The 26,711-nt window shown below is 39.1% G+C and overlaps 1 protein-coding gene across 1 annotated transcript; it reads left to right on the top strand.

The window, feature by feature from the left end:
- The first annotated feature begins 1,090 nt into the window (after positions 1–1,090).
- Positions 1,091–25,939, top strand: vwc2 (von Willebrand factor C domain containing 2). The gene is made up of 4 exons (XM_061040895.1): positions 1,091–1,363; positions 8,763–9,492; positions 10,874–11,003; positions 23,051–25,939. Exons 2-4 carry the CDS (start codon positions 8,842–8,844, stop codon positions 23,200–23,202), a joined length of 933 nt encoding a protein of 310 aa, XP_060896878.1. The 5' UTR covers positions 1,091–1,363; positions 8,763–8,841; the 3' UTR covers positions 23,203–25,939.
- The last annotated feature ends 772 nt before the right edge of the window (positions 25,940–26,711 follow it).

Here is a 26,711-nt window from a genome sequence, read left to right as displayed (position 1 = left end):
AAATGATGTCTGTCTCTTCACTGCTCAATGAGAGACGGTGTGGAAGAAATGCATGCACGGTTTCCATGTAGGCTGCTGACAGACTTTTAAGTAACATAAGAAACATTTGTGCAGAAGCTGGTTACACACCAACAACAGGCTACATATTATGAAACTAGGTCTTAATGGCTCAATTCAGTGCTTTGCAATAGATTGGAAACCAGTGGCATTTAAGCCAGGTTATTTTAAAGATCCTTTTATTGATTTTTTTTAAACAGTCATATAAGGCTTGAATATATCACTTTGTTTTGCCTTATATCAGAACCAGGACTAAACTGTGATCAACCTTTTTTCACTAAAAGGGATCCTAAGAGTATTGTAAATTTGGCTGTCTTTATATCATTTGATTTTTTTGTAGATTTATTGAGATAAAGTACCTGCATTGATAGTCTATTTTTACTTCGTACATTCTCATTATTTTTTTTAAAGAGTAACAGGCTATTTGAAATAGTGTGATTGGCGGAGTGATATCTTTTAAAATAGTAAAATGACGTATCGCAGCAACGGCCGACACAAACCAAAATAAGTGGCCTACCAGATGCATTAGAAGATGTCCATGTGCTCTTGCTATCCCCACCCTATTTTTAAGTTCAATCTATTGTTAAGGACATGGAAACTCAGGACTTAACTAGCCTACTGAGAAACGTGACACCAATAAGCGTCACATTAGAACAGTGGGGCTCGTGCGTGGTTCATTTCCAGAAGCCTACTGTTACTGATAGTAGTAGGCCCTACTAAAGACCATTATTCGATTAAATCCAATCAAATGCCATTAAAATAAGGTTGGCTGGAAGTACTTAGGGGGTATTTCACTCAACCATTAAACTGTGATCAGAATGACCTCTCTATAAGAGATAATGAAGTTAAGTTATAAATCACATCAGTGTGTGAACTTCACAGGCACTAATTAACTGCCCGACTGTTGTTCCTCTATCAATTTAAACTGCTCCATCTAGTGGACGATCGGCTGAACGAAGCGTCAGGACGCGACTGCTTTCATCCCATTAATAAATTATTTATTTTTTTGTCACCGTGAGAAATAAAGTGCCAGTGTAGAGCAGGGACATCAGAAGCTCCGCGGCACTTGCAGCAGCGGCTCGGTGGAGACGGAGCGCTTTCACTCACTGTGGAGACAAGTTAAGCGCGACACGCTGCTGACCTGAGCATCCTCCGGGGAAACAGCGCTGTTGAGTCGCTTAACGAGCGTCAGTTTTCATCTCTTCACCGCAGATCATTTGTTGCTGTCGTGGCTCCGCTGTTCAGCAGTCCGAAGGCTGTGCAACCCAGCGCGCTGACGGATACAGAGAGACCACGAGGATCACAGGTGAATTAGAACAATACTGCGTGTCTTGATGGTGTGTGTGGGATACATATTTTTAGTCATGCATGTCAGAGTAATGTGCTGATGTGGTTTCACAACAGCTAAGTAAGACTGGGAATGCATTGCTCTATGTGTTTGTTTATTGAAATTAGATTGTGAGTAAAATTCATGAATATTGATCTCACGCATGCCTGCCAAATAATCAGCCTGCATCTCTGACAAAAGCAGCCTACTAGAAAGGAGTAACTAATTAAGAGTGTAGTGACTGTTGCACCTGTAGACGCCACACAGGTATCAGCTGAGGCAGCTGTGTTGGTATTTGGATGCAAAGAGGACCGAGGCTGTTCTCAGAAGCATAGGGATTCAGTGGCTGCACAAAGACTCAGACTGTTTACACTCTCCAGAATGCAACATCCTACACAGGCTCGAGTAGGCAGCCAAACATACTGCACTGTACTATTCATTTATTAAACTCAGTGTCCTGTTGAGTAGGTGTTTGCTGCATAGTTGTTTTCAGTAGGCTAATTTATTTTACAAATTTTCAGTTCACCAAATTTGGATTTCTTAACATTTTTAAATGAATGATAACACACCTCTGGTCGAGACACATATGGGTGCTTGCTGTCATCAAGGTCTTTCAAGTCTTTTTTGAGAAACATGAACAGAGTCCAGCTGCTTTGTGCCCTCCTTCTTAGTGCATTTCCTCTTACAGCCTTCCTAACAGGCTTTGAGCAAATTCTCACCTTGTTCCACCGCACATAATATTAAGATTATATGACAGTTTTGCAAGGGCCGTTGGTTTTGCATTGCATGTTTAGGCAAACTTGCCTCTGATTTGGGTCACTCACAAGATTTACAGTCAGAGGATAAAATTCAATTAGGCAGCCCTGCAGCGGTCTTTACTCACTGGCAGATGGCTTAATACACTTGGATCCTTACTTAGTGTCCCTTATTGCTCTAATTGGATTTCATCATTTCACACTGTTTATCCGTTTAAAAATGAGTTTTTAAATGTGGCATCATTAATTCAATACTTTCTCAACCCTGTCAGATCCAAGCCCACTAGCCACCGCTGTCTGAACATCTCACGTCTCGTCCCCCATGATCTGCTTTGTCATAAATTGAAGTAGACCTCAAAGTAAATTGTTGCATCCCCATATGTGCTATCAATGGCATGTTGGGATGTTAGAATTGTGTAAGTAGGAGAAATAAATAAATTAAGAAATAAATTACGTGCACACAGCAGTGAAGGCATATTGTCTGTCTGCGTTAATTCCTGCCCCAAGGAGATGTTTTTCCTTTGAATGACATCCGGGGGGATTCTACGGACGGGCATCGCAGGAGTTTTTTATTCTCCGAGACCGAGTACAACAGTAGCCTTAAACAGAAATTTAAAAAAGCATGATGTTGTGTCTCTTTCTTTGTTGCTATCATTTTCTGCCACCATGTAGTTTAGAGCAGTCAGATCAAATTTGCAGATATTCCTTTACATACTTCTCTTCAGAACAAATGCTGATAACACAGAACAATCAGACAGAAATCTCAGCTCTTGTGTGGAATCATTCCTGGAGATGAGAGCACTGCTATTGCATTATTGTTTGGGGATAGCAGCTATCAAACTGTTGGAAGAATCCTTCCTGACTGACATGAGAGAACAAAGCAAGAGGCAGGTCAACCACAGCACAACTTAACTGCTGCACTTTGTGTTATTGAATCTCCTCCAATTCAATCTATATGAATAACAGTATCTTATTAGTGGAGCCAGAGCAGAAATTTCACTCAGAGCTCAGGTTGTTGTGTCAAGCCTTATGGGCCGTATTCGCTCTGCTGGGTAATGAAAACGACAATAATTCATGAGTCATAAATCAATGTGATGGTGAGCATCATTGAACCGTGAACTAACAGCCAGGTTGAATTCCTGCTTGATTAATCATTGTGTCTGCACCTCAGTGGTCAAACCGGCTATGTTCAATAGCCTGAGATGTAAACAGAACTTTGGCCTTTGACAGAAGGATTTATATCTACATTGATGCTAATGACTGAACCCGCTCCTACTGGCAAACACTGAGGCTAATTCTCTATAGTGCAGGAAGCCACTGTAACGTTTAAATGTCAGGGGAAAGAGAAAACATGACCAGTCCGCAAAAGTAATAGCAGAGGGCACAACAACATTTAAATTGCTATGTTTATACATAACAAAATGTTGTGGTTAATTTAGCCATTTATGACAGGTAATTGTATTTCTTTCTGCTGCAGCATTTCAAGGGACAATGTGCTGATTAGCATAAAGGACAGGTCTTTTTCTTTTGTGGGTCAGTCAGTGAATTTGACCTTAATTATGAAAAGACAAAAAAACTCAAATTATTTCACTTTTCTCATAGAAATATAGTTTGCCAGTAAGACTTAGACTGACAAGTACCTATGTGGCCACAGACAGGAAGAGTGCCCTTCATTATATCTAAAATGATATCATTGCCTGGCAAAGGTCTAACATTTGCAGCATTAACTTGTGCAATTGCGTGTGTATGTGTGTGTGTGTGTGTGTGTGTGTGTGTGTGTGTGTGTGTGTGTGTGTGTGTGTGTGTGTGTGTGTGTGTGTTACATTGGCTTCAGTATAAATAGCTTTTTTACATTTTTTTTTGTGATGTTATCATAATCCAATATGCAGGAGAGCAGTAGAGTGGTAGCTCCACCCTTTCCTAGAAACTGGGCTCATCCACTTAATGTGAGTGAGGATTAAAGAATAACCTGTGCATGATCAGATGTATGATTCTGTTTACCATACAAAGAACTTAAAGCTACAGGTAGGACTTTTGAACTGGGTCTGAACCAGACTGATATTAATATATGACCAACAGAAGCAAAGGAGACCAGAAACAGACATTTTTCCACAGCAAAAATTCCCAATGAGTGATACATCTGACTGTTAAAAGAGAGTTCAATGAGATTTTTTATTTGCCAGCAAAACACTAGTAATGTGTTGATTTTGTCCTATACGTGCACAAGACGTGCTGCTTTAAGCACAGGTGGCATCCAAATAGACTCAAAATTAAAGTTTATCATGAGGAGCTTTAACTGTATTTCTACATGGTGATATTCATTTGGTTCGAGGGTCACGTCAGTTCAAAAATAAGAATTTATACAAAAAGAATGGTGGATTTCTTATTTAGAAAAGAAACCTGTCAAATAAAGTTATAGATGGAGCCCCAAAAGAAAACCTCTTGTATTTTACCATGTTGAACAGCAGGAGTCTCTGAGACCCCAAACTAAAAACAAGGTGTCATTATCTGTCAGTGACTTCAGGTTTGAGCTGACAGCTTCCACATCCCTGGTTTGAGTGCTGACTGACTGCAGCTGACTGGCTCAGAGGAGAAGGAAGAGAAAATCAGTTCATTTAAAGTCTTCACACAATCATTACACTTTAGTAATATGCTCTGTATATCTAAGACCTATTTTACTCCAGCAGAGGATAGTTTGTTTGCTAGTTTTAACATAAATCTATTTAACTTGACACAGCTTCTGATCAGTATGTAACTTATTAATTGAAAAACAATTAAAGAAACAACATTAGACCACTAACAGGTCTAACAGCCCAGCAAGGTGGTGGTCTTGGTTGATGGTAATTTCATGCATGTTCAGGCCTGGGAGGCTTTTGGTTTTTCCTGCCAATTAAATTGATAAATTAACAGCATGTTGTTGCATTTCAAAGTACTGGTAAGTTTAAGAGAACTCTTTTTTGTTATCATTCTCATACATATTTCTATTTTAATTAAAACATTCCGTCTGGACGTAGATGCAGTTTTACACTAATTTCACTTTGTTATTCAGTTCTTGGAGCCACACAGAGTCCTGGCAGCAGATGTCGAACAAGCAAACCACATGACCACTTAGTTCTGTGCAGTTAAAGAACAGTCTTCAAGCAAAAGCAGCTCATTTTCAGCATTAATAAGTGTTTGTTTTCTTAAGATCAAATTGTAGTTTAAATTGGAGAGTTGTTTTTCCACTAATAGAGCTGATTTTGTTTTTGCTCTGAAGTGGGCATTCAAAGGTGTCAGTAGTGGAAATGAACTCAGTGATGTTGGTTTATATAACTCCTGGTAAACTGCTGTTTACATGTGTGGAGAGTTGATTAGTGTGAGTGCGGCATCACTCGGACTGGAGCAGAGTTAAAAAAGGATTTGACGGCTGGTTATGATCCTTTAATGGACTTAAGAGAACAGCGGTTTGAAGTTATCACAAATAATGTGACCATAACACTCAATCATACGTAGAGTTTGCCCGTAAAATAGTGCATAAAACAAGCTTCTTTACTTTGCTGCAGAGATGGAGAGAAACTCAATGTATTGTTTAAGGTTTTTGACAGTTTGTAGTTGTTGTTGTCTTCTTCTTTCCAGCTAGAATATATCTTTGCAAGTATTGAAGCTAGAGCAGTGAAGCAAAACAAACAAACAGCAAAAATACAAAAAAAAGTTAACAGTGTTCTCTGCATGGCTGTAGGGTACAGATAAATCAATGACCTTTCACTTAATGGCTTATATGCAACAATATAAATGTAAGAACTTTTTCCATCACTTGAACTAGAGGGGTGCAGAGAAAAAATAAGAGTTTTAAACAGTGGATTACGTAAATATGACATATTAGTGTTTCAATCTACCCTTTATAGTCAAATGACATTTGACCTGTATTTTACTGTGTGGCTGAGAATTAATGATAAGTGTATAAAAAATAGACCTGTTGTATTTAAAAATGGCATTAGGATTTAATGAATGAAGCAAAAAACAAAATCAATTTGTAGTCAGAGAGAAGGTCAGAAACATTTAGTTTTTACTGGTTAAACAACAAAAACATTTAAGGAAACGGATGCTATAATTGTTTCTTGTCTCAGTCTTAACAAAATGTCAATAAGAGACCAAAAATAATAATGACTGTGTCTCTGTACTTTTTGATTGGCATTTTATCCTGAGTCCATTCATTCCTGCTGAAGACAATCACAGATGAAATCATTTCTACCTACAGGACTGCTCTACATTCGATTAGAACTGTTACGGAAATGTACAAAAATAACATCAGAAGAAATGGATTAATACACAGATGTTGCTCAACTGAACATTGACCTAAACAGAGATAGAAAAGTGCGTTATTGAATAAACAGAGCTAAGCCTATGTCTAGTTAGCACTGCCTTAATCCTGAGGTGTATTGTGTTTGGTGAAGGACTAAGGGAAGGCTCGAGTCTATGTACAGTATGTGCTTCCTGTGGTCAGTGCAGCAGTCTCACATCTGTTGTCCCTCAAAGATCAAACAAACAAATGAAGTTTCACATAGCTATGGGTAATATAGCTTGTGTGCTGATTGTGTTATTGTAGTATGCATGCTGAGGTAGCTGCTTTTCCTCCTGTGAGGTAGTATTTCAATTAGTCAAAGCACTGACACGTTCACACAGTAGATGTTTTGATATGGCTGCTATACCAGGGCTTAGGACTGCAGACAGTGGCTTAACTAAACAAATAAATGTACACAAGCATTATGTGCCTTTGTGTACTAAGAGAGGAAGTTTTTTGAGCCTCTGTTATACGGCCTGGAGCAAGAGGAAGAACACACACTATGGAATTGGCCCGGATAAACCGTTCATGCTCACTGTAGTGAAGGACCGAACAGCCAGTACAACAGTGTGGCACATTTATGTGTTTTCAATAATTTTCTGAACAACAGTAGAGCACAATAAGCCAAAGGTACCATTGGTTACACTTTTAAACTACTTCTTGGTTGAATTAAATTGTTGCTTGTTTTTGTGAGAGTTGTCAACAATGAGAGAAATATAGGTCTATGAGCAGCCTGTCCTTTTAATGTTTGGATGCTGTGGCTTTCCATTTGAAAAGCAGCCTGAGGGCCACCCAGTGCTCAGCTCTGACGGAGAGTACAGCAAGGCAGCAGCAGCAGCAGTCCCAGCATTAACTGTGTGACAGTCAGTAACAGCTGTTAAGGTGGAGAGGTGAAGCTGAGAAGAACCAAATGAGGTCCTTTTACTAATGAGGCTTGGGCTCATCTCTCTCTCTCCCTCTCTTTCAGCTGCAGCAGCGTTATCGGTATGCACCTCGTTCCGCCTCCTCTCTGTTCCACAGCAGCTCCAAGGGTTCTGCCTCAAACATAGCAATTCAGCTAAAACGCAGCTCAAATACCAGTCGTGCAAGCAGTCAATTTTAGGCTTCCACCAAAGAATGGATCAGAATACATGAATATCAAGATGCATGACTTAAAACACATGGAGAGACTTTGGCTTCATTAAGTCAGATATAATAAATGTTACTGGTTGTCCGATGCTCTCCCTTCTTTTGTAGGCTATACACCAAAACAGACTTTTTGATTATTTGACACTTAGTGTCTCTTTAATGTTAAAAGCTCCTTGTTGTTCTGTCATGACCGTGTTTATTGAGGTTGACAAATCTATCAATATGGTGAACTGTTCTTGAAAACACTCAGACGGGACAAAGCTGGTCATTGTTGAGTGAGTCAATAATGAGTAACCTCTCTCTTTTTCAAAATAAGCCATGAATGTCACCATGTCTGAAGCTTGTTTAATGGAGCTCAGCCATGATGCTGAAAGTTTGGTGCGGCAAAGTAGGCCATCGAAAGCAGGAAAACATCATAGTATGCATTTCAATTTCAAGATGCTGCAGTAAAACAAGAGAAGAATATGACAAAAACAAACACCTTGACTGCAGCTTTTCAAAAATGTGCAGTTTCTGTGATGTCGGCAGCTGATCCTGGGAGTTCACTCTATTTATGATGTTTAGTATTAACTCTTTACATGCCAAAAAACTATATAAACTAAAAACTATAAACTAAAAATATTTTCATTGGGCTCTGTTTGGGCAGAGTTTGATATACAGCTTTATGCAAAAGCAGGAGCAGATCTGGCTTCATTTTGAAATTTATACTGCTACTTTTGTCAGCTATAGTAAATTCATCTCTCCTGACTGGAATTATGTTCTATTTTCAAATCAATTTTCCCCCTTGAACAGATGACTGTGATTCAGTTAAAAAAAGCAGACATTGATCCCGGGTCTTTGTTCCATAAGAGGAGCAGGAGCTTAAGAGGGTTAGATTCAGGACTTTGCCCATTCTCTTCTTACTCTGTCACTGCTGGGGCCGATTGATGCAGGGAGGTGCTACAGTATGACGCAGTATCGATTTTCTTGCACGGCTCTTTTAAAACACCCTGTCTCCATGATCCAATGCACTGATCTTACAGGTTTGCGTCAGACTCTGTAGAATGGAAAAGGGTTCTTAAGTTGACCAAATTTCTTTCACTGTTCTACTCGCTGAATGAAATAAACCCCACATCTGGGATAAAAAGTGACAACATACAGAGCACATAACCCCAGTTTAATTTTCTCTTTCCAGATGGACAGGCTCACACCTGAGATGTGAATTGTGTTATGTGAGCCAAGGTGTTTTCCCACCTCGCTGGTGGTGGGGAGAGATGCTGCACTACGTTGCCATGACAGCAGAAGTTTTCTTTGTTCTTGGATTCCTGATGAGCAGCGCTCAGTGCAATCCTGTGGCGACCTTACCAGCCACACGAGAACGTCTAGAAAGGGTGTTGACCCAAGCCAGGGAGGACCAACATCAGGATGAGCAGGCCCCTGAGGAGCTTCTGGGATTCAGCTCTCAACAGCTGCAGGAAGAAATGAATGGCTTGGGCACCAACAGGACCATCGGCAGCCGCACCAAGCCCAACCTTAATTCCCAGACGCGAAAATCTAAGGGCGCAAAGACTCAGGAACTATGGAGTGAATCTGACAGCCTGAACCAAATAGATGAGGGGCCCACCAGTGACGTCCCCCTGTCCCTGGACGCCATCGATGAGTACGCCTACCCAGACTACAGGGGGAAAGGATGCATGGATGAGAGCGGATTTGTGTTTGCCATCGGTGAGCAGTTTACTCCAGGCCCTTCCACATGCCCTTGCCTCTGCACGGACGAGGGCCCGATGTGCTCCAAGCCAGAATGCCCCAAGGTTCATCCTCGCTGCATTAAGGTGGACACTAGCCAATGCTGCCCGCAGTGCAAGGAGAAAAAGAACTACTGCGAGTTTCGGGGCAAGATCTACACCTCTCTGGAAGAATTTAAGGTGAACCCATAAACTGCATTCACTCACTTTTAACATGCTCAGACAAAGAAGTGCTGAAGAAACACTCCTCGCTGTTTAATGGAGCTTATCACAAGCACTACATAGAAACTAGTTACCCTGCCTCACAGCATGCAGCCAAACAGGCAGGCAGATTTATAATGGCAAAGGTCAGCACTTGTCTTTTTTCTTACACAATGCATGAGTATAACTGGAGGCTGAATGTAGCAGTGCAGCTTCAGCAGAGTGTTTCCATATTCAGTTTGTTGATACACGCGACAGAGTTACAGTTGTAGTAATGTTATATATCTCTGCAGAGTAGCTGCTGCATGCAGGTGTTTATGAGGGAAGAACACAGAGATGCCTTTTTATGTTTTTTTCTTTTGACACTTTGAAGGTTTGGCTCACTATTGCACCAAAATCCTGGTGTAACTTTTTTCAAAGGACGCAACATTTATCAGCTCCTAATGCCTCCCTTTATGCTGGTGAATGTCTCAGCAGGAGGTTAAGGCTAATGTGGGATTTTCTTCCCTTAACTCAGAGTATTACCGGCAGCTCTATGTCAAGTCTTTGCTGAGGGAAATCTACAGACAGCTCTACTTCCACAAGCGGCATACGTCAGCCTTTGTGCTGTGTGGTGTGGAGTGGAGTGGGGTGCTTTGAAACTAAGCAACAGGCACTTTTTATGCTTGATTGCTAAGTTCTGGGGCATTGTACTAAGTGCTGCCTCGCTCCATTTTTCACAGTGGAGTGCCATGCGGAGGCGAAAGCCTTTGCAATTTACAGCAATACTGGTTAAATTAACCTTTGCACTCCCGTTAAGACTAAAGGTATATGGCTTTATATAAACGGATGCTAAAAAGAAGCCTTTCACTATGAATATTGGACCTTAATGTTATTCAAGCTATTTACTATGAGCCTCTGCAATTATTATTATTTCTGCGTGTTATAATTCAGGACATGCAGGAATGCTTTGGTATCCAAGTCTTTTCTAATGCTTCTGTTCTCACACCACAAAGAAATGTGAAGACATTTTTTTTGTTTCCCATTCATATTGATTTCTCCATATCCTTTGATTGGACTGTGAAGTGCAATTGTCTACTCTGCTCACCATAAAATGAGGCATTCATTAGCAATGAAGTTAAGATGAAGGACATTGCTATAGATTTAGTTTTGTGACACTGAATTCACTCTCTCTTAAACAAGCCAGAAAGGCAGGAGTATTTCTGTGTGTATACATCTATGTGGCTATGCAATACAAAGACAGTGACGAAAATAGAAACAGACATTGAGACAAAGAAAAAGAAAATAATTACAGGAGAAGACTGAGTCGCTCATATATATGTGAACCTGTGACTGTTAAAACTTCTTTACTGTTTCCCAGGTATCTCCATGTGAGAAGTGTCGCTGTGAGCCAAGCGGAGAGGTGTTGTGCTCCGTATCAGCCTGTCCTCAGACAGAGTGTGTGGATCCAGAGTACGAGCCGGATCAGTGCTGTCCCATTTGCAAGACTGGTGAGCTGAACAGCACTTTATTCCCCAACATTGATCTTTTGGTAGGGGGCTGCTGGCTAGCTCTACAAGAGCAGACAAGAGTCAAATCTTTTTTTGCCAAAGGGCACCACAACAGGAGTTATAAGGCCAAGGTGGCATAGAGCACAGCATGCAGCATGCTGCACAGCAGAGTTAAAGTCTCTCACCATATCAGATAGCATATGTGATGAGATCTATTTTAACTAAAATGTGACTTATGAGTCAGGGTTGGTTTTTATTTAAAACACATCCCAGATTCTCATTGTGGTCTTAAGCTCATATAACATCTCAGTTTATCCAATGGAAGCACTTTTCTACGTTCACATTTTTTTGTTTCTGTCTGGTACAAAAATGTGAGATCCACTCGCATTTTTTTTGATTCTGTGGTATGAAAGCATTGGCCCGTCTGAGAAGAAGGAATACTGTGGCTCAGAGTCGATTATCTGAAGTTGTTTTGGATGATTCCAGACAGCATGTCCTAGATTATGTACCCTTGTTTTCTTGGTGTGACTCTAATGCAACATGGCAATGTCAGCAACATTGCTTCCTTCAGCAAAAAGAATGATGACTTGCGATATGTATCTTTGACTTAGAATCTTGAAGTAGTGCAGCCTGTCTAGTATAAACAATCGCAAGCAATGTGCATGATGAAAAAATCCCCTGTGATGGAAAAACACACACAGTGCATAACAAATACAAATGAGTAGACACCAGGACTGTTATTATCATTATGGAGTTGAACTGCAAGCGAATATTTCGTCTTTATTTTGTCTTGTTGGCACAGAGCGTTTACACTTTAAATGGTGAACTCAAGAGGGGAAAAAAATAACAGAAGTGAAATCACTAAAACATGTGTTTTAGATTTTCCTCAAAGGAAACTTGAAAACAATATGGCAAGAGAATAATTTAACTAGATTTTTTTTTAAATTATTTAGAGCACGACTACCATCTCATTTATTCATTTTAATTACACCATGTATCATTTTAAACTCATTAAACCCTATAGACAATAATTTGCATGTAATGAATGTTCATGACTAGTTATCAGTCAGAGGTTGTCCCACTCATACTAAAAGCCTGTCTCCTAACCTCCTGAGATAAGGAGTTGAAAACATTGGTAGTCATGGCGCATTACTCAATCTATTAATATTTGCTTACTTAATCTTTGGGAATACATGTTGGTCTTTTGTTCCCCTTTTTCTGCTGTTCACCCACTTTTTGTATATGCATATATTGATCATGCTGAGATGGCTTGTGCAGAGTATGGGCAGTGCGCCATGTTTCCCCCTGTGAAATGCCCAGCTGATTGGATGGGTTGTGTTCACAGGCACATCAGTCTAGAAGACAGCTGTATACAGTACAGCATGTAGAGATGCTGCAAACTGAAGGGAGTATGAATCTATATTCCAAAGTCCCACTAAATCCATGCGCTCATCCAGCCGATAAGGATTTTCAGTTTTGAGATGGCATCAGTCCTATTACCATAAGATTATCACATATTACCATTCAATAAACAGAGTTCACTATGTCTGACACAAACTTACAAAACACAATTTACCCGTGCACAGTCTGAATTAAAATATGTTTTATTACAGTTCACTGGGATTCTACATTTGATGTTAAAGAGGCACTAGACAGATTCTACACATTGAGTCAAGTTTAGTCATCATGAGCAGTATGACTCAGCCTGTGAAACGGTTGTATAATGTGTTCTTTGAAAGAGCCTGCACTGTACTGTATACTGGCTGCATTTACATATATGAGCTTTTACCAGGACTGCAATAACAGGATTTGATGCACCTGCTAAGTGAGACCATCCCTTGTTTTTTGGGAAATATAATTAAAGTAAATTCAAAAAACTTTATTTTTATTTTGGGCAATTCAAATGCACACATAGCAGTAAAATAACTACAGTGCAGGTAGACAACAAATTTAAACCAAAAATATAAAGTGTCAAGTTGAATACAAAAGTTAAATTACAAAATAGATAAAGATGTGTGGGCAGTGATCAGACAGATGTAGACACATGTAAACATAACTATATCTGTGAATGGGAAATGGGAATATGTACTGTATATATACACAGAGCTTAAAGCATGCATAGGGAATACAACTCCATCTAAACTTCTTAATTTTGACAACGACATCACTTTTTCAAACCTGGAAGGTGTATAATAAAATAATAATTAAAAAATGCTCTAAGTTTATCTCGATTCGTTTTAATTATATAGTTTTTTTTCCCTTAGTTTGGTATGTCAGAGGGCTTTAAGTACCAGAACTTCCATCACCACTGGCTGCTATTGTTGTGTAGAAAAAGCCAATCAGAGGGAGATGTTCGAGCAGTGGTAAAAAAAAAAAAGTAGTAAACAGTGTTTCATTGTTTTTTTGTTTTTTTTATCATTTTTATTATAGTAACACCCAATAGACAAACAAAAACACAAGAGGTACACTTCACCGCTCCATAAAGCCAGGACAAAACAAAACACAGTAAAACAAAGAAAAAACAAACAAAAGAAACAAAGCAAAACAAAAACGAACAAAAAGTAAAAAAGCAGAAAAGCAAGACCCTTACCGCCTCCATCAACCATCAAACCAGTTCCTGCCCTCCCCCCTCCCCCCTCCCCATCCCACCCCAATCTTTATAAATGGAAGATAACAAAGATAGTAAACAGAAGGAAGAATCAGTTACTCAACATATCAGCAAACATTTGTAACCGAACAGGTTTCATCTAACCGTAAACCAGGAAAGCTAAGAATTGTATTGAAATAAGCCGCAGAAAAAGAAAAAGAGAATCACTTGGCAGATCAAGAAACAAGACATTTTGCAAACGCTAAGTAAAACTTGAGTGATGATGGCATATATTTACATGCATATATACAGTCATATATATATACATATATATATACACACAAACGTACACAGTCATACATATTTCTATTGTTTTAATTAATGAATTATTTTGTTGTTGTTTATTGTTAGTGATATTAAATAATTTTCCAGTGAAGCCCATGTTTCTGTGTATTCCTGCTTGTTATTTTGCAGCCTGAAAGCTACCTTTTCTAACCTGGTTATTACCATTGCTTCAGTGATCCATTCTTTATAAGATGGTGCGTTTAATTCAATCCAATTAGCCATGATGACTTTTTTTGTGACCATACAAACAGAGAGAAACATTTTTTTGTTCTTTGAGGAAACATCATTAAAGCTATGGAGGTCTCCAAGTATACATGTTTGTGCTGTGAGTGGTATGACTGAGTTAATATGGATCACAATATGGAACAGTGTTTCATTGTTGATTATGACACAATGTGAATCTACAATGTAGAGGCCAAAATATATTCAAACATAAATCTGTCACTCTGGATTGTACTGTCACTTTTCACATCGAAGAAACCTGCAACTGTGTATTGAATCTTTATCAGAGAACTCCATATTTCTGACAGAGTTTTTCCTCTTTTGTCATGATGGCTCAATCTTAAGAGTTTCAGGTACAACCAAACCAGCTCACATTACCTCCTCCCACAAAGAAAAATACATTTGGAATTTCAATAATGGAAAACCTAGCGTTTAAATATGGGGACTAACGTTGAGATTTTGTGCAACCTCTACTTTGAATCTGACGGTTCTTTGTTGAGACCCAAACATTTTTTCAAGTGAAACATTTTTAATCGACACATATCTGAAATTAAGACTTTTGTCCTTTTAATGTAATGGAACCTCTGTTACTTTTTATCATTATTATACAGGAGCATAGTGGTCCTATGAAGATCCAGAAACACCTTTAGCAGCATATAGGTGCATTAACTGTGCAGCAGTAAGGCTGCATAGAACTTGAGCAGGTGAGCGTTTAATGCTTAAGACAAATCTATATTCAGGTTTGTGAAATGATTTAGACACTCTTTAATTATCTTCCTCCTGCTGATGTTTTAACATATTCTGAATGGCTGTGAGTACGAGACCTCCAAATGCTAATTAATCAGAGTGGCTTTCTAACCTCTTATTTGACAGGGAATATTTCTGACTCGGATTCGATTAACAGAGCTTCTGGGGTTGTCATCATGTAAACAGGAGGTGTCAACATTCTCCTCAATCACAAAACATTTGTCAGAGTCAGCCTCTGCAGTCTGGTGATCACCTTCTGTCTACTGGAGAAAATTGAGGTCCCTGACATAGAACAATCCATCAAAAATAAGTCGCTCTAAAGACTTGCTGTCTTACGCTTCAATTTGCATCTGCAGCTCACCTCCCGCTAAATATGACACCAAAACACACAACATGTATGAATAAACTACACATGGTAAACCTTGTAAAATAATTGTATATTAATCTGACATGCTCAGAAGTAAATGAGACCTCATTCTGAAGACACCTCTGATCTCCCTTCAGCTTGTATCAATATCAAAACGATTAGAAATTGGATTTCACTTTGTCTTTTATTCATGAAGCTTTGTCGCCAGGTATTGCAGGAACCGTGATTTAAATGAGGAGGATCAATGATTGTCAACTCCCATCACGCCACTGTTGATCATGCCGTGCTCAAAGTGCTGCGCTGCAGTCGCCATGATGAAATCCTGCTGATGTTAAAATAAGGTTATTGGAGGTCTCGGGGAGTTTCAGTTCAGGTGGTGTTGTTTTCCTTCTCTACAGCTGTTGTGTGAAGTGTAGACAGATGTTAAGACCTCTCAGGTACGCTGCTGCACCTGTAGTGTCACATCAAAGCTTAGCTCATTAATGGGAAAGTATTGAGTACTCAACATGATGTGTATTGCTCACAAAAAAGGAAAGAAACCTGTTGTGAATTTACATTTTTTATATCTAAGTATTTAAAAAAGGAGATAAAAGTAAGAAAATTGTACAAATGAGATGATTACAAGATCTGTAAAGAAAAAGGTTAGAAAAATGTGTTTTCTTTTTCAACAAAGAAATGTTGTCTTTCAAACCATTACCACCTAACAGCTGATCATTCTCCTCTTTACCAATGTTTCTAACTATTGATATAGATCACCATGAAGTATTTTAGTGTTTGATGCATCCATCAAATATGCACGGGCATTATCTTGGCCTTTTCAGGCATGCTAAATCAATTCTTATGGTAGAGCACCCTGTCTCAGATGTGTTATTCAGCCTGTATGCGAGGAGACACTTGGGGAAGAGCCAGGGGAGGAAGATGAAAGTGAGAGGTATCGCTAACATCCACCCCAGACAGTTGTTCATGAATATCAAAGAACAGCTGTGAATGGAGGCAGGTTCTCATCATTTTTTACTCATTATCTCAAAGCACTGGAACACATTGCAATTAAATGGTGTCATACCCTGGAAAAGTTTGTTACCATCATTCACTCGCTGACAGAAAGTTTAATTAAACAAAATTGATTATTTCAAAGAGCACCTACTCAATACAAGTCAAAGAGGAAAGACATCGTATCTTTATTTTTGTATTTATTTTCTGCTTGAAGTGTTACTACAACATATGGTTTAAAAGACAATGAAGTGCTGGTTTTGAATTTTAAGCCACATATTTCCTCTCTAGTAGTAGCTATTTAGAAAGATCGGTTAAAAAAAGTAAATGAAGAAGATGTCTCTCTCATCTGCACCTTGGCCACAGCTCCCTCCCTCTTGTCCTTTGCTCTTACAGGGTATCTCCTTGGCAACGCATGAGGAAACAAGTGGTGCTCTTCAAGATTCAGACATTAGGGTCAACACTAATCTTGGGGGTGTGATAAACAGTCTGAACCCAAGCCAAAATCACTTCAAACAGAGCAACACAGGACATGGTTGCCTGGTTGCCAAGAGGGATAGAGACTCATTTAAATAAAGACAGGCATGAATCATAAAAGGACCTTTTTAGACGTAACAGTTTTTTTTTTAACATTTTTTTTTATAAAGGAACACATTGAATGTTGTTAATGTGGATGTGAAATGTTGTGGTTGTGGTCTAATTGGAGGAGCCTCCATCTTATCCTGACAACACAGACTAGCAATAATTCAGCAAACAGAGCAAGCCTCAGTTAATAAATGCATGTTGGCTGAAACCTGCAGGATACATATCCCAAGCAAACTTTCTGCATCATTGCAAAGATACTGCTTCAATGTAAATCTTTGACAAGGGAAGTGATTGAGGATTTAATGCAAATGTGTCTGCATTTGCTGGAGTGTCTCTAACACCTCTCACAATAATGAGCAGGACTGCTAATGTTATTTGAAATTCTGATTTAGTTGCACCTGGGCTTCCACACAGTGAAGTCCCTTGCATTTGGAGATAGCACCATACTCATAGTTTTCAGTCAAGTGACTGGCGCAGAGGACTGGAGGGCAAAAAGAGCTTAGGAAAATGGCAGCCGCCATTGAACACTGTGAAGCTGCAGCATGCGGGGGGGGGACTACATAAAAAAACAATGCACACTGTTTTGCACTGACAGCAAAGCATAGTTAACGTTAGCCTCGCAATGAATCCACACCAGATGTCGCAACTACTAAAACAAAGACAAGGAAATAAGATGAGTCATATCTCGCCTTCGGCCTCACCTGCACAACGATGGGTAATGAAGAGAGAGACACAGACTCCTTCCTTTTGCACAAATCCTACCTGTGTGAGATAGGTATTTCTGTAGTTGCCTTAATTAATACAAAATACAGATCAAAGCTGCAGGTTACTGAAAATGAACTAAGAGTGGCAGTTCTGCAGCTGTCATGAGAAGATCTGAAGAAACAAATCAAGACCACACATCTCATTGTAATTATTGCGAGGCTGGAAGTTTTAATCTTACAAGAAGATTTTCATCAATTATTTTTATTTTACTGAGTTGCTCATCATTCTTTACTCCTTCTTCCTCTGTTTCTGATTTAGCCTGAAGATAAATGTATTTCAAGCCATTAAAATACACATTATCCGTAGAATGTGGAGAAATCTAAAAGCGTCACAGGCTCATTGAGCTTTTAGTGACAGTTAATAAGCTATGATGTCACGGCTAGGGTTAGGCAAACCGTTAATAAACAGTGTTTTTACTCAATGGCCAAGATGTTATCAACAATAATAAGTCTGCAATGATTTAATTTGTGGATAATTGGTCAGTGAAAAGAAGGACATTTTTCTTAATGACATATATTCACAAAAGGTTGAAATTATTTTCCCCTTTCATTTTCTCCCTTGATTTAATTTGGTCCTATATTTTACTATCTGAAGGCCATTTCCATTACTGGACTTAGGAGTTTTGATAACAAAAGAGAAAGGGCACTATAATGAAGGTAATTGTTGGTCACATTATGTCTTAACAATTAGAGTCCTGCTGGGTCACTAAGTGGTCAGATCGCTACATGTGATTTTCTGTTTTCTTCTGAGCAAAAGCCATTGTGAGTGTAACTAGCAAATGAATATTTCCTAATGCAGAAATCAAAAATCAAAAAACTGAATGAAAAGGTCTACTAGACAGACATCAGAACTTTTATCTACACTCGTTGTGCAGGTAAATTAAACAAAGCACTTCCTGTAAAGTCTATTACCTGGACACTGCTGTGATTTCTGGCCGGGGATTGTGGTGCCATGTCTGTGAAGGACATTTGTAGTGACAGTCGTGCTTCTTGGGTGCAGCTGGGTTTTTCAGCCTCAGAGATTATCAGTTGGTACATTTGCCGGAGACACCATATGCAAAATAAAAATTCATATCAGTTGGCTCTAAGGAAATGTAAATAACTATAAAAAGAACTGTCTGCAGCTGTAATGTGATGCAGCTCATATTTCAAAGTCCAAATCCGTTTCACACAGCACCTCTTTAAGAAATAATTTATGTTGTTACTAAATCATATCTCTGTGCAAACTTCCTCCACTTTCAGTCTTTACAAAGCAAGGTCGTTTTTATTCTGCATTTATAATGCAAATGTACTCAAGAAATGCATTAAGTTGAGTGATTCCTGCTATTCTTCCATTTCCATTACCCCATAATGGAGCTCTGCAGGTTTCTAAGATTTCAGAATTAAGCGGTGTTATGATCTGGATGCATCCACATTTTCCTGTCCATTTTCAGACTCTGCTTCAGAGCCAAAAGCCACAGGTGCTAATGGCTATCTTTTTCACATACTGTCTATGCCACCTTCGAGCACGCTGTGGTGACAGTTTTGGTCCAACTGTTCATGCACACGCACAGTCCATTTGTCTGTGCCTCTTTGGGTGTCATTGAAAAGCTCCTGGGAGGCCTGATGTGCCTATAAAAATATCTTCCAGCCACAGAGAATGAGAGGTAGACAAAAACAGAGAGTGATGGAGATATGGGGTTATGTTGTGTTAATAAAGGAATGACAAAAAGGTGGGTGTTATATGAATGGCAGAATAATAAGGCAATAGCAATGAGTAAGCACGCTGGTGCCGAGTCCATGCATTAATTAACTCAAATGAGTGTCACGGCAGCTGCAATGACTGGCTGACATGTTGAGGTTTAATCCCAGCCCTAGGGGAAGTACTTCCCATTTATTTTGTTAAGTGCATGATTATTTTGTGCATTTTTTTCTCTCCAAAGATATCCTTGACATATACGTCTTTTGTGTGAGATGCTGTGTTCTAAATGCTGCTAATGATGATGAATAAGAAGCGACAGCAGTCTGGGCCACAGGATGAGTTGTTATTCAGATAGGCTGTGTGCGTGTTCATCTGAAGACTTATAAATGTGTTAGGGTTGACATTTTGACAGGCCTCGGCAAACTGTTCACATTGATTGATGTGCCAACACGCTCCTCCTGGATGCAGACATCCAATGAAATGAGGTGGCTGCAGCTGGAAGACTCCCTATTTATCAGTATCTTAATTATACAACAAAGTGTCTCAAGACCTTGTTAGTTTAAGGAGAATAGCCATTGTTATGCTATACCTGATGCAGTGGAAGCAATTTCTGCAGTGTTTATATTTTGCTGTGCGGCTTTGGAGATAATGGATGATTTATGAGCCACTAGTGTAGGACAGAGGCACTTTCATCGGACAAAAGCCTTCACATCATTGTACTAAAGTCGGGTAGGTGACACAAAGAGGAACACTTTTTTGATGTTGTAGGCTTGTCTAGAAGATTTTCTGTACATAAATATAAGACTTGATTAGTCAATTTTTATTTGTGAAATTCAGTTTGCTTCAAAATTATAAAAAAGAGTCCTGGGAAAGATAACTACATTCAAACTTTTGATTTTATGCACAATTCCCGCTGTGTGCATTTCACTAATGAAGTAAAATCTGACAGGAAGGCCGCAATCCACTACATCTATACTTTTCTGGCAGTGTAGACAATCTAAGGAGTGTCAAAAGTTCCTAAGAAATATAACTGGTTTACATTTGTGAGTCCCAGAACTAGAGAGTCAAAGAAATAATGGTACTGGTCAGCTCCTTAAGAATACAGTGTAATCTGAAATCCCAGGATTCATCTGTCCGGATTGGAAATGAATGAAATTCTCCTCAACATCTAATAACAAGAGGTCACTCAGTGATGTGAAGAACATGGTAATGATGACCAATATATAACTGTTATTAGCTGCAGATACAAGGCCAATTGATGAATCATTGCAGATGTGAAGGAATATCAGGAACCACTTTTAAGTCACCCCAGGGATGATGTTGGACATTTTAAATGGGTGTTATTCTGTAAGCGATGGCCACTGCCGCCAAAGAGAACCAATCATTGTGTTTCCATTTTCTGTGCCTCTTGTAACACTATTTTAGGACATAATGAATAAAAGTCCAGATGTGAGAACCCATTTTCCACTCAGACAAATGAAAAGAAGGCCAGCACATTGAGTCTCTACTGTTCATTTTTTTCTTACTGCATTAAAGTATGCTGGGATGTCATGGAGCTATCTTAAAGAAACAAGATGACTAACTGCAGTGAACTCCATGTGGAAATCTGGTTATTGCAACTGATATGGCGTCTAAAAGTAGAAAGGAAAACAATAAGTGAAGTCCTGTCCTACTTTCAAACTAGTGTCCCATTGGCCTTCATTCCACATTGTATTTTCTCATGGAGGGTTTTCTTTCATTAGTCTTTGCAGAAAGCTGCAATATATGACAGGGTGATTCTGCTCCATTCTCTTTTATACACTCTGTATGCTCTTATATCGAAATGAACATCTGAATGAGGTAATAAAATTCAATCACTCTGTCAGAGCATCGACCTACTTCAGCTTCAGTCTTATAAAACACTCCAATACCCCCAAACCAACCCCCAACCCCGACCCCCCCAACAAGTCGTTTTTGTTGAAATGATGAGGTACTCAGATATTACTAAGAGCAATAGTGGATAAATAGGGTAGTACCACATCTGTCAGCTTTTTATGGAAAAGGGAATATAAACTACAAAAATGAAGGCTTCAAAAAGTCCTCTGTCAATATGTCTCTGTGCTCAGTTTCATTGCTATAAAACAAGGCCATTAACCAACGATTTAGAGCATGCAGGTTTGGCCAATTAAAAAATGTAGAAATCAAACTCTTGTGTCTCGTTGGATATAGATGGAGCTAAGTATCTGAGGCTATTTGGTAGGTTCTGCCTGTTATTGCCCTAATGGATGGTAAATCTATAAGTAACTAGCTGGGAACAGGTGTACACTCCCTCCCGCCCACTATGCTCTGCCAATGAAAGGCGTCTGATCCAACCTTCACAACAGGGTCCTAAGTCTCTGACTAGACTCTTCTCCTCTGTCGCCCCCCGGTGGTGGAATGAACTAACAAACTCCATTGGATCTGCAGAGTCCCTCTGCACCTTTAAGAAAAAGCTAAAGACCCAGCTCTTTCATGAATACCTACTAACTTAATGATGATGGTCTCCATATCATTGATGATGATGATGGTAATGACGATGGTTTTTGTTTGATAACGACGACTTATAAGATGGTTTCTATACTGATTAGAGCTCTCAAGAACTGCCCTCAATGTTGTGCTTTGCCTCTGGTCACTTCCTGTCAGCACCTGTGTGTCCAATCAGACTCAAAGCTGATCGTTTGCACTTCCTGTTGTTGTCTCCTCCTCTCTAGATCCTTGCTTGTGTTGTACTTACTCTCTGATGTACGTCGCTTTGGATAAAAGCGTCTGCTAAGTGAATTGTAGAATTGTAGAACAGGTATTGTTTTTCTGACATTTGAAGATTGGTTGTGACAAAGGTCATTAAAGAAGTGTGCTTAAACTGTTAATCTGTGTGAAATAAACTCTTTAATAAATCAGGGTCAACAGTCAACACATTGATTCACATGCAACCTTTGGTGACAAAATATAGTTTTGGATAATCGTCACTGCCTGATTATTCCATATATCAGCTGCGTCCAGGGTGTCTGTGAATGCAGAGAATTTCAAACTGAATGGGATCCTTTGACCAGCACAAAAGAAAGGTTACTTTCAGTTGTGTGCCCAGTCCTTAAAATACATTTTTGCATATTGAATGATCCTTGGTGGGCCTTGAAGCACTAAAAAATCCCAGACGAGTGTGACCTCGGTGATATTATTCTTTTGACTCCAACACCAAGTCAAGGATATTTTTTTTTTCTGACTGTGTAGATCAACTCTGATTTTTTATCAGTGAAACATTAACTGAACTTAGCAGGTTTCTGTTCATTATGTTGACCAAACTACATTTATAGCAATGTATACAAACACAGGAGCAGAGCAAATCATGTACTGTAAGGGCTCATTCTACCAAATTATGAAACATGGCGCAGAGAAACATGTAGTTTGTAGTAGTAGTTGGAGCGTGCGCCCCATGTGTGGAGGATGTGGTCTTCCAGGCGGGCGGTCCAGGTTCGGGTCCAGCCTGTGGCTCCTTTCCCGCAGGTCATTCCCCACTCTCTCTCTCTCCCTGATTTCCGACTCTTGTTATGAGTTGACGCTATACAAATAAAAATTGATTGATTGATTGATCCACTGTTCTATCGCTCCATTAAAGGCACAAAAAGCCCAAAATAAGTTTATGAAAAAAAAAAAAAAAAGAGAAGACAAATATGAGTTGCCATTTTCAAAAGACCTATTTTCTATTTGCTCTACATTTCCTTTTTTCTGTCGTACCACCTACAGGACCAAATTGCTATGCGGACACAGCAGTGATACCGGCTGGTCGAGAGGTGAAGATTGACGAGTGTACAATCTGCTACTGCACATACGAGGAGGGCACATGGCAGATCGAGCGTCAGGCCACCTGCAGTAAGAACGAGTGCCAGCGGAGCTAGAGACTGGCAAGGCGAGAGGGGACATTGGCACACAACACCAGCGCCAATCTGCATGTAAACTCTCTGGCCTTTCACCAATTCTAACGGACTTCAGGGTTGACAACTACCCTTGAGCATTTCAGTATTTGTAGTCACTCCTGTATTACAGAAAAAAATACTTTTTTGAAAGTTTATAATCCACACACAGAATATCTATTTATCTATGTATTGAATTATTTATGAACATATACAAATATAGGAGTCATTATTGCTGAACTAGTAAAAAGTATTTTTTATAACCTCTGTATTTTAATAGGCAATGTATTGGACAAGAGTTCAATTGAACAACAGAATGTATAGAACACACACAGCTGTCTTTGGAGGTGTACGCCTCTGTGTCTCAAACGTCTGGTGTCATCTCACAAATCATGACACCTGTCCCTCTAACACCAAAGTGCAGACTCGATCATGTGCAATCCATTCAGGGATAATGGGTAAGAATGAACTGTGTTAGAAGATACTGCAAAAACAATGAGAAAAAACATGGAAATTTAAGAGGAATCGACTGTTTTCTGATTTTCTTTTATCTTTGGATGTTGAAATGTGTTTTCCTTTGAAAGTGCATTTTTGTATTTTTCTTGGTACTGTATGTTCATGTTTCAAATAAATGCCAATTTGTGCTCTGTAAATGATCAAATGCAACTTTTCAGTTGTAGGTCTACATGTTAAGTCTTTGCTGGAAAAATTGGGGGTTTTATATTCACTGACTTCCAATTAAATTAAATATTCACGATTTGAGGCGGAAAATGATACTGAGAGGGGATGGTAGGTTTGAAAGTTACAAACTTGGACAAGGCTTTCTCTCTTTTAAAGTTTCAGTACAAAACTGTTTGTGTGAAAAACAGCGGGTTAATATTTAATGAGTTGTCAGGATGATATTTAGATGTTTACTAATGCAGCAGTTTAATTTTTCAATGGCTGTAAGTGTCACAATACCAACAAGAGAGGTTGGAAGTGAGAAAGAAAATCTCCATAGCTAACCCTGAGGTTTTAACTCCATTAATGCAACTAAAGGTAAAAATACTTAGGTATCTTATGTTTGATTTGAAGAAGAGTAATGAGTGCATGTGTCTGGCAGAGTCATTGTGCTCCTACTGTGGGTCAAGATGATTTCACATAATTGAAGTCCATGTTATGAGCACTGGAGAGCATAATATGAGAAATGAAAAGATGATGGGCTTTTCTTTTTCCTGATATGTTTTTTTTTTAATTTGTTGCACATCACTCTGGTTGTCACTCTTTGTAATGGGCTGTCCATTTCACAACACTCTCTGAAAAAGGGGTTGCCAGACAACGTTGTTGCATCTCCAGCAGAGAGACGTGCCTGTCAGCCAGCCGGCAGGATCGAGGTAAATAAGCCTAAATGCATGTACATGCTAGGTGACAGGCTTCTGCAGAGCAGTGGGGGTGCAGTGGCACAGATCTATTAAGCGTTTCTGGACAGCCTTAACTCCTCAGCTTCAATGACTGTAAGGGTCCTCTCAAACAACACTCCTACATTCAAGGAAAACAGGACTAGTGCTTCTGCATACAAGTAGAGAATGATAGTTTATAGGATGTCCCTCCTATCCACCAATCCTCACTCATAATACAAAGGGCTCATTTTAATGTGTCGGGTTCTCTGCCCTCAGTTTTCTTCTATGTTGAGAAATGACTGCTGTGCCCTCTCCTTCTTTCATTTAACAAGATAATAATCCCTCATGTGTAATTGCCCAGGCAGCTTTCCTGCTGTCTAACATCAGTGAATTAATGACTCTGACCATGGATGTTATCTATTAGCCCTATCTGTTCTATCCAGGTCATTAACATTAATAACTGGCTTTAGATCAGTAAAAAAAATTAGCAGTTATTTAAGATCAGAAGGAGAGAAAAATAATGAAAGCTGTGATTAAGAGTCTACTCATCAGAAATAAGGCGAGCAATTTCCTCTGAAATAAAATTCCCAGTGTAGTGAGCATCTAAACTTCTTCAAAGACAGGCCATTAATTGGACACATCTGTTGAAGAAACCCATAAGAGATTAGCCTGGTCTCCCAAACGCAGTTACTAAGTAATTAGGCTTCTGTCCTTTTCTGGACAATGCACACTGCCGCCTTGAGACAAGATGTGCTCATATTACAGAAGGTGATGAAATTCATTATTCATTTAAAGCAACCGGCCGGCTCTGTCATTTGAAATGAAGGCAACATAAAATGGCTGAAACTCATAGCGCTGATCAACAAAAAGAAAAGTTTAAACCTTCCAGAAGTGTTAGAACAAGAATTGAGTAATGAATCAACCAACCAAAGACAAAACAGGGCTCTCTCTCTCTCTCTCTCTATCTCTCTCTCTCTCTCTCTCTCTCTCATTTATCTAAATGGTTTGTAATTTCAAGGGTATGTAAAGAATATTTGTTAGGGTGAAGATTTTGGAGTTGTATCTTTGATCAAAATGTATCAAACCTTAAAGCACCTGTGAGGAACTTTTGCAATGTTTGGATTTTGGCACCCCGAGTGACAAAGCAGTACTTCCCATCTATTTGCTGATTTGGACCTGTAAATGTGTATGTTAATTGTTATGTTAATTTTTAAAGAAAAAAAACATCTCAACCTCATGTATTTTATCTGTCAAACATGTCACCCAATGTGAATATTTGCATAAAATGTAACAAATGTAAAGTAAAAAAGAGGCTGTTTCTGCTGTGTTTTTTAAATGACCTTGTCTGACACCTCCAACCCCCCCCCCCCCCCCCCCCCCCCCCCCCCATTAGTTTCAGAGATTAAACCTTCAATACAGAAATAATTGATCTTCTTCCTGATGGTTTTTATTTGCTTTGATAGTTTCATAACCAGCCCAAAATTAGGAGCTTTAAATGTAAATATTATCCAGCTGAAAGTCTTGTCAGTTACAATAATTAAGCCATAGCTCTATAACTGTCAGTGTCGACCTGTCTGTTAGTCAGTCTTGGTCCATGTAATGGCAGGTGATCCCCTGACCTTTCCTCTAGAAACCTCCTGAGGTCAAAATCTTCACTTATCCTGTGAAATACTTTTGAGTCTAACAGACAGATTGACAAACACTTTGTCCAGACATTCAGTTCCTAAAAGCCTCAGCTAAACTTTCTGTTAGCAAATGTTAGCATGATAAAAGGCTAAACTATGAAAGTGGTAATTTGAACATAAATCTACTGTGAGGTGAGTTTAAGTGATCTTGTATCAGTCTCAATGAGAGTGCACAGTAAGAGCATTTCTTCATTTCTTAAAGCATGGTCCGATTTTCAACAAGCTAAGTGATTTACTACAAGCACATCAGAGTTTCGCAGATAGTTTATTAGCCAGCTTAAAGGAAGTAAGTGACATTTATTTCTTTATAGAATTTTATTTTTGACATTATATTTTTTGGTTATGGCTGAAACATTGGGCAGCTTCAGAAAAAAAAAGGAGAGGAACTGACAAAGCACAAAAAAAAAAAAAAATGGGACATTGATAAAGC

Source organism: Labrus mixtus, chromosome 6 (genome assembly GCF_963584025.1).
Source record: "Labrus mixtus chromosome 6, fLabMix1.1, whole genome shotgun sequence".
NCBI lineage: Eukaryota > Metazoa > Chordata > Actinopteri > Labriformes > Labridae > Labrus > Labrus mixtus.
This window is presented reverse-complemented; position numbering and strand designations above follow the sequence as displayed.

What these genes read in the sequence shown, in the direction of transcription:
- vwc2 (XM_061040895.1), top strand. Translation starts at nt 8,842, where the DNA reads ATGCTGCACTACGTTGCCATGACAGCAGAAGTTTTCTTTGTTCTTGGA. An exon ending in CCTCTCTGGAAGAATTTAAG is followed by an intron (nt 9,493 to 10,873) that starts GTGAACCCATAA and finishes ACTGTTTCCCAG; the next exon opens with GTATCTCCATGTGAGAAGTG. An exon ending in CTGTCCCATTTGCAAGACTG is followed by an intron (nt 11,004 to 23,050) that starts GTGAGCTGAACA and finishes TACCACCTACAG; the next exon opens with GACCAAATTGCTATGCGGAC.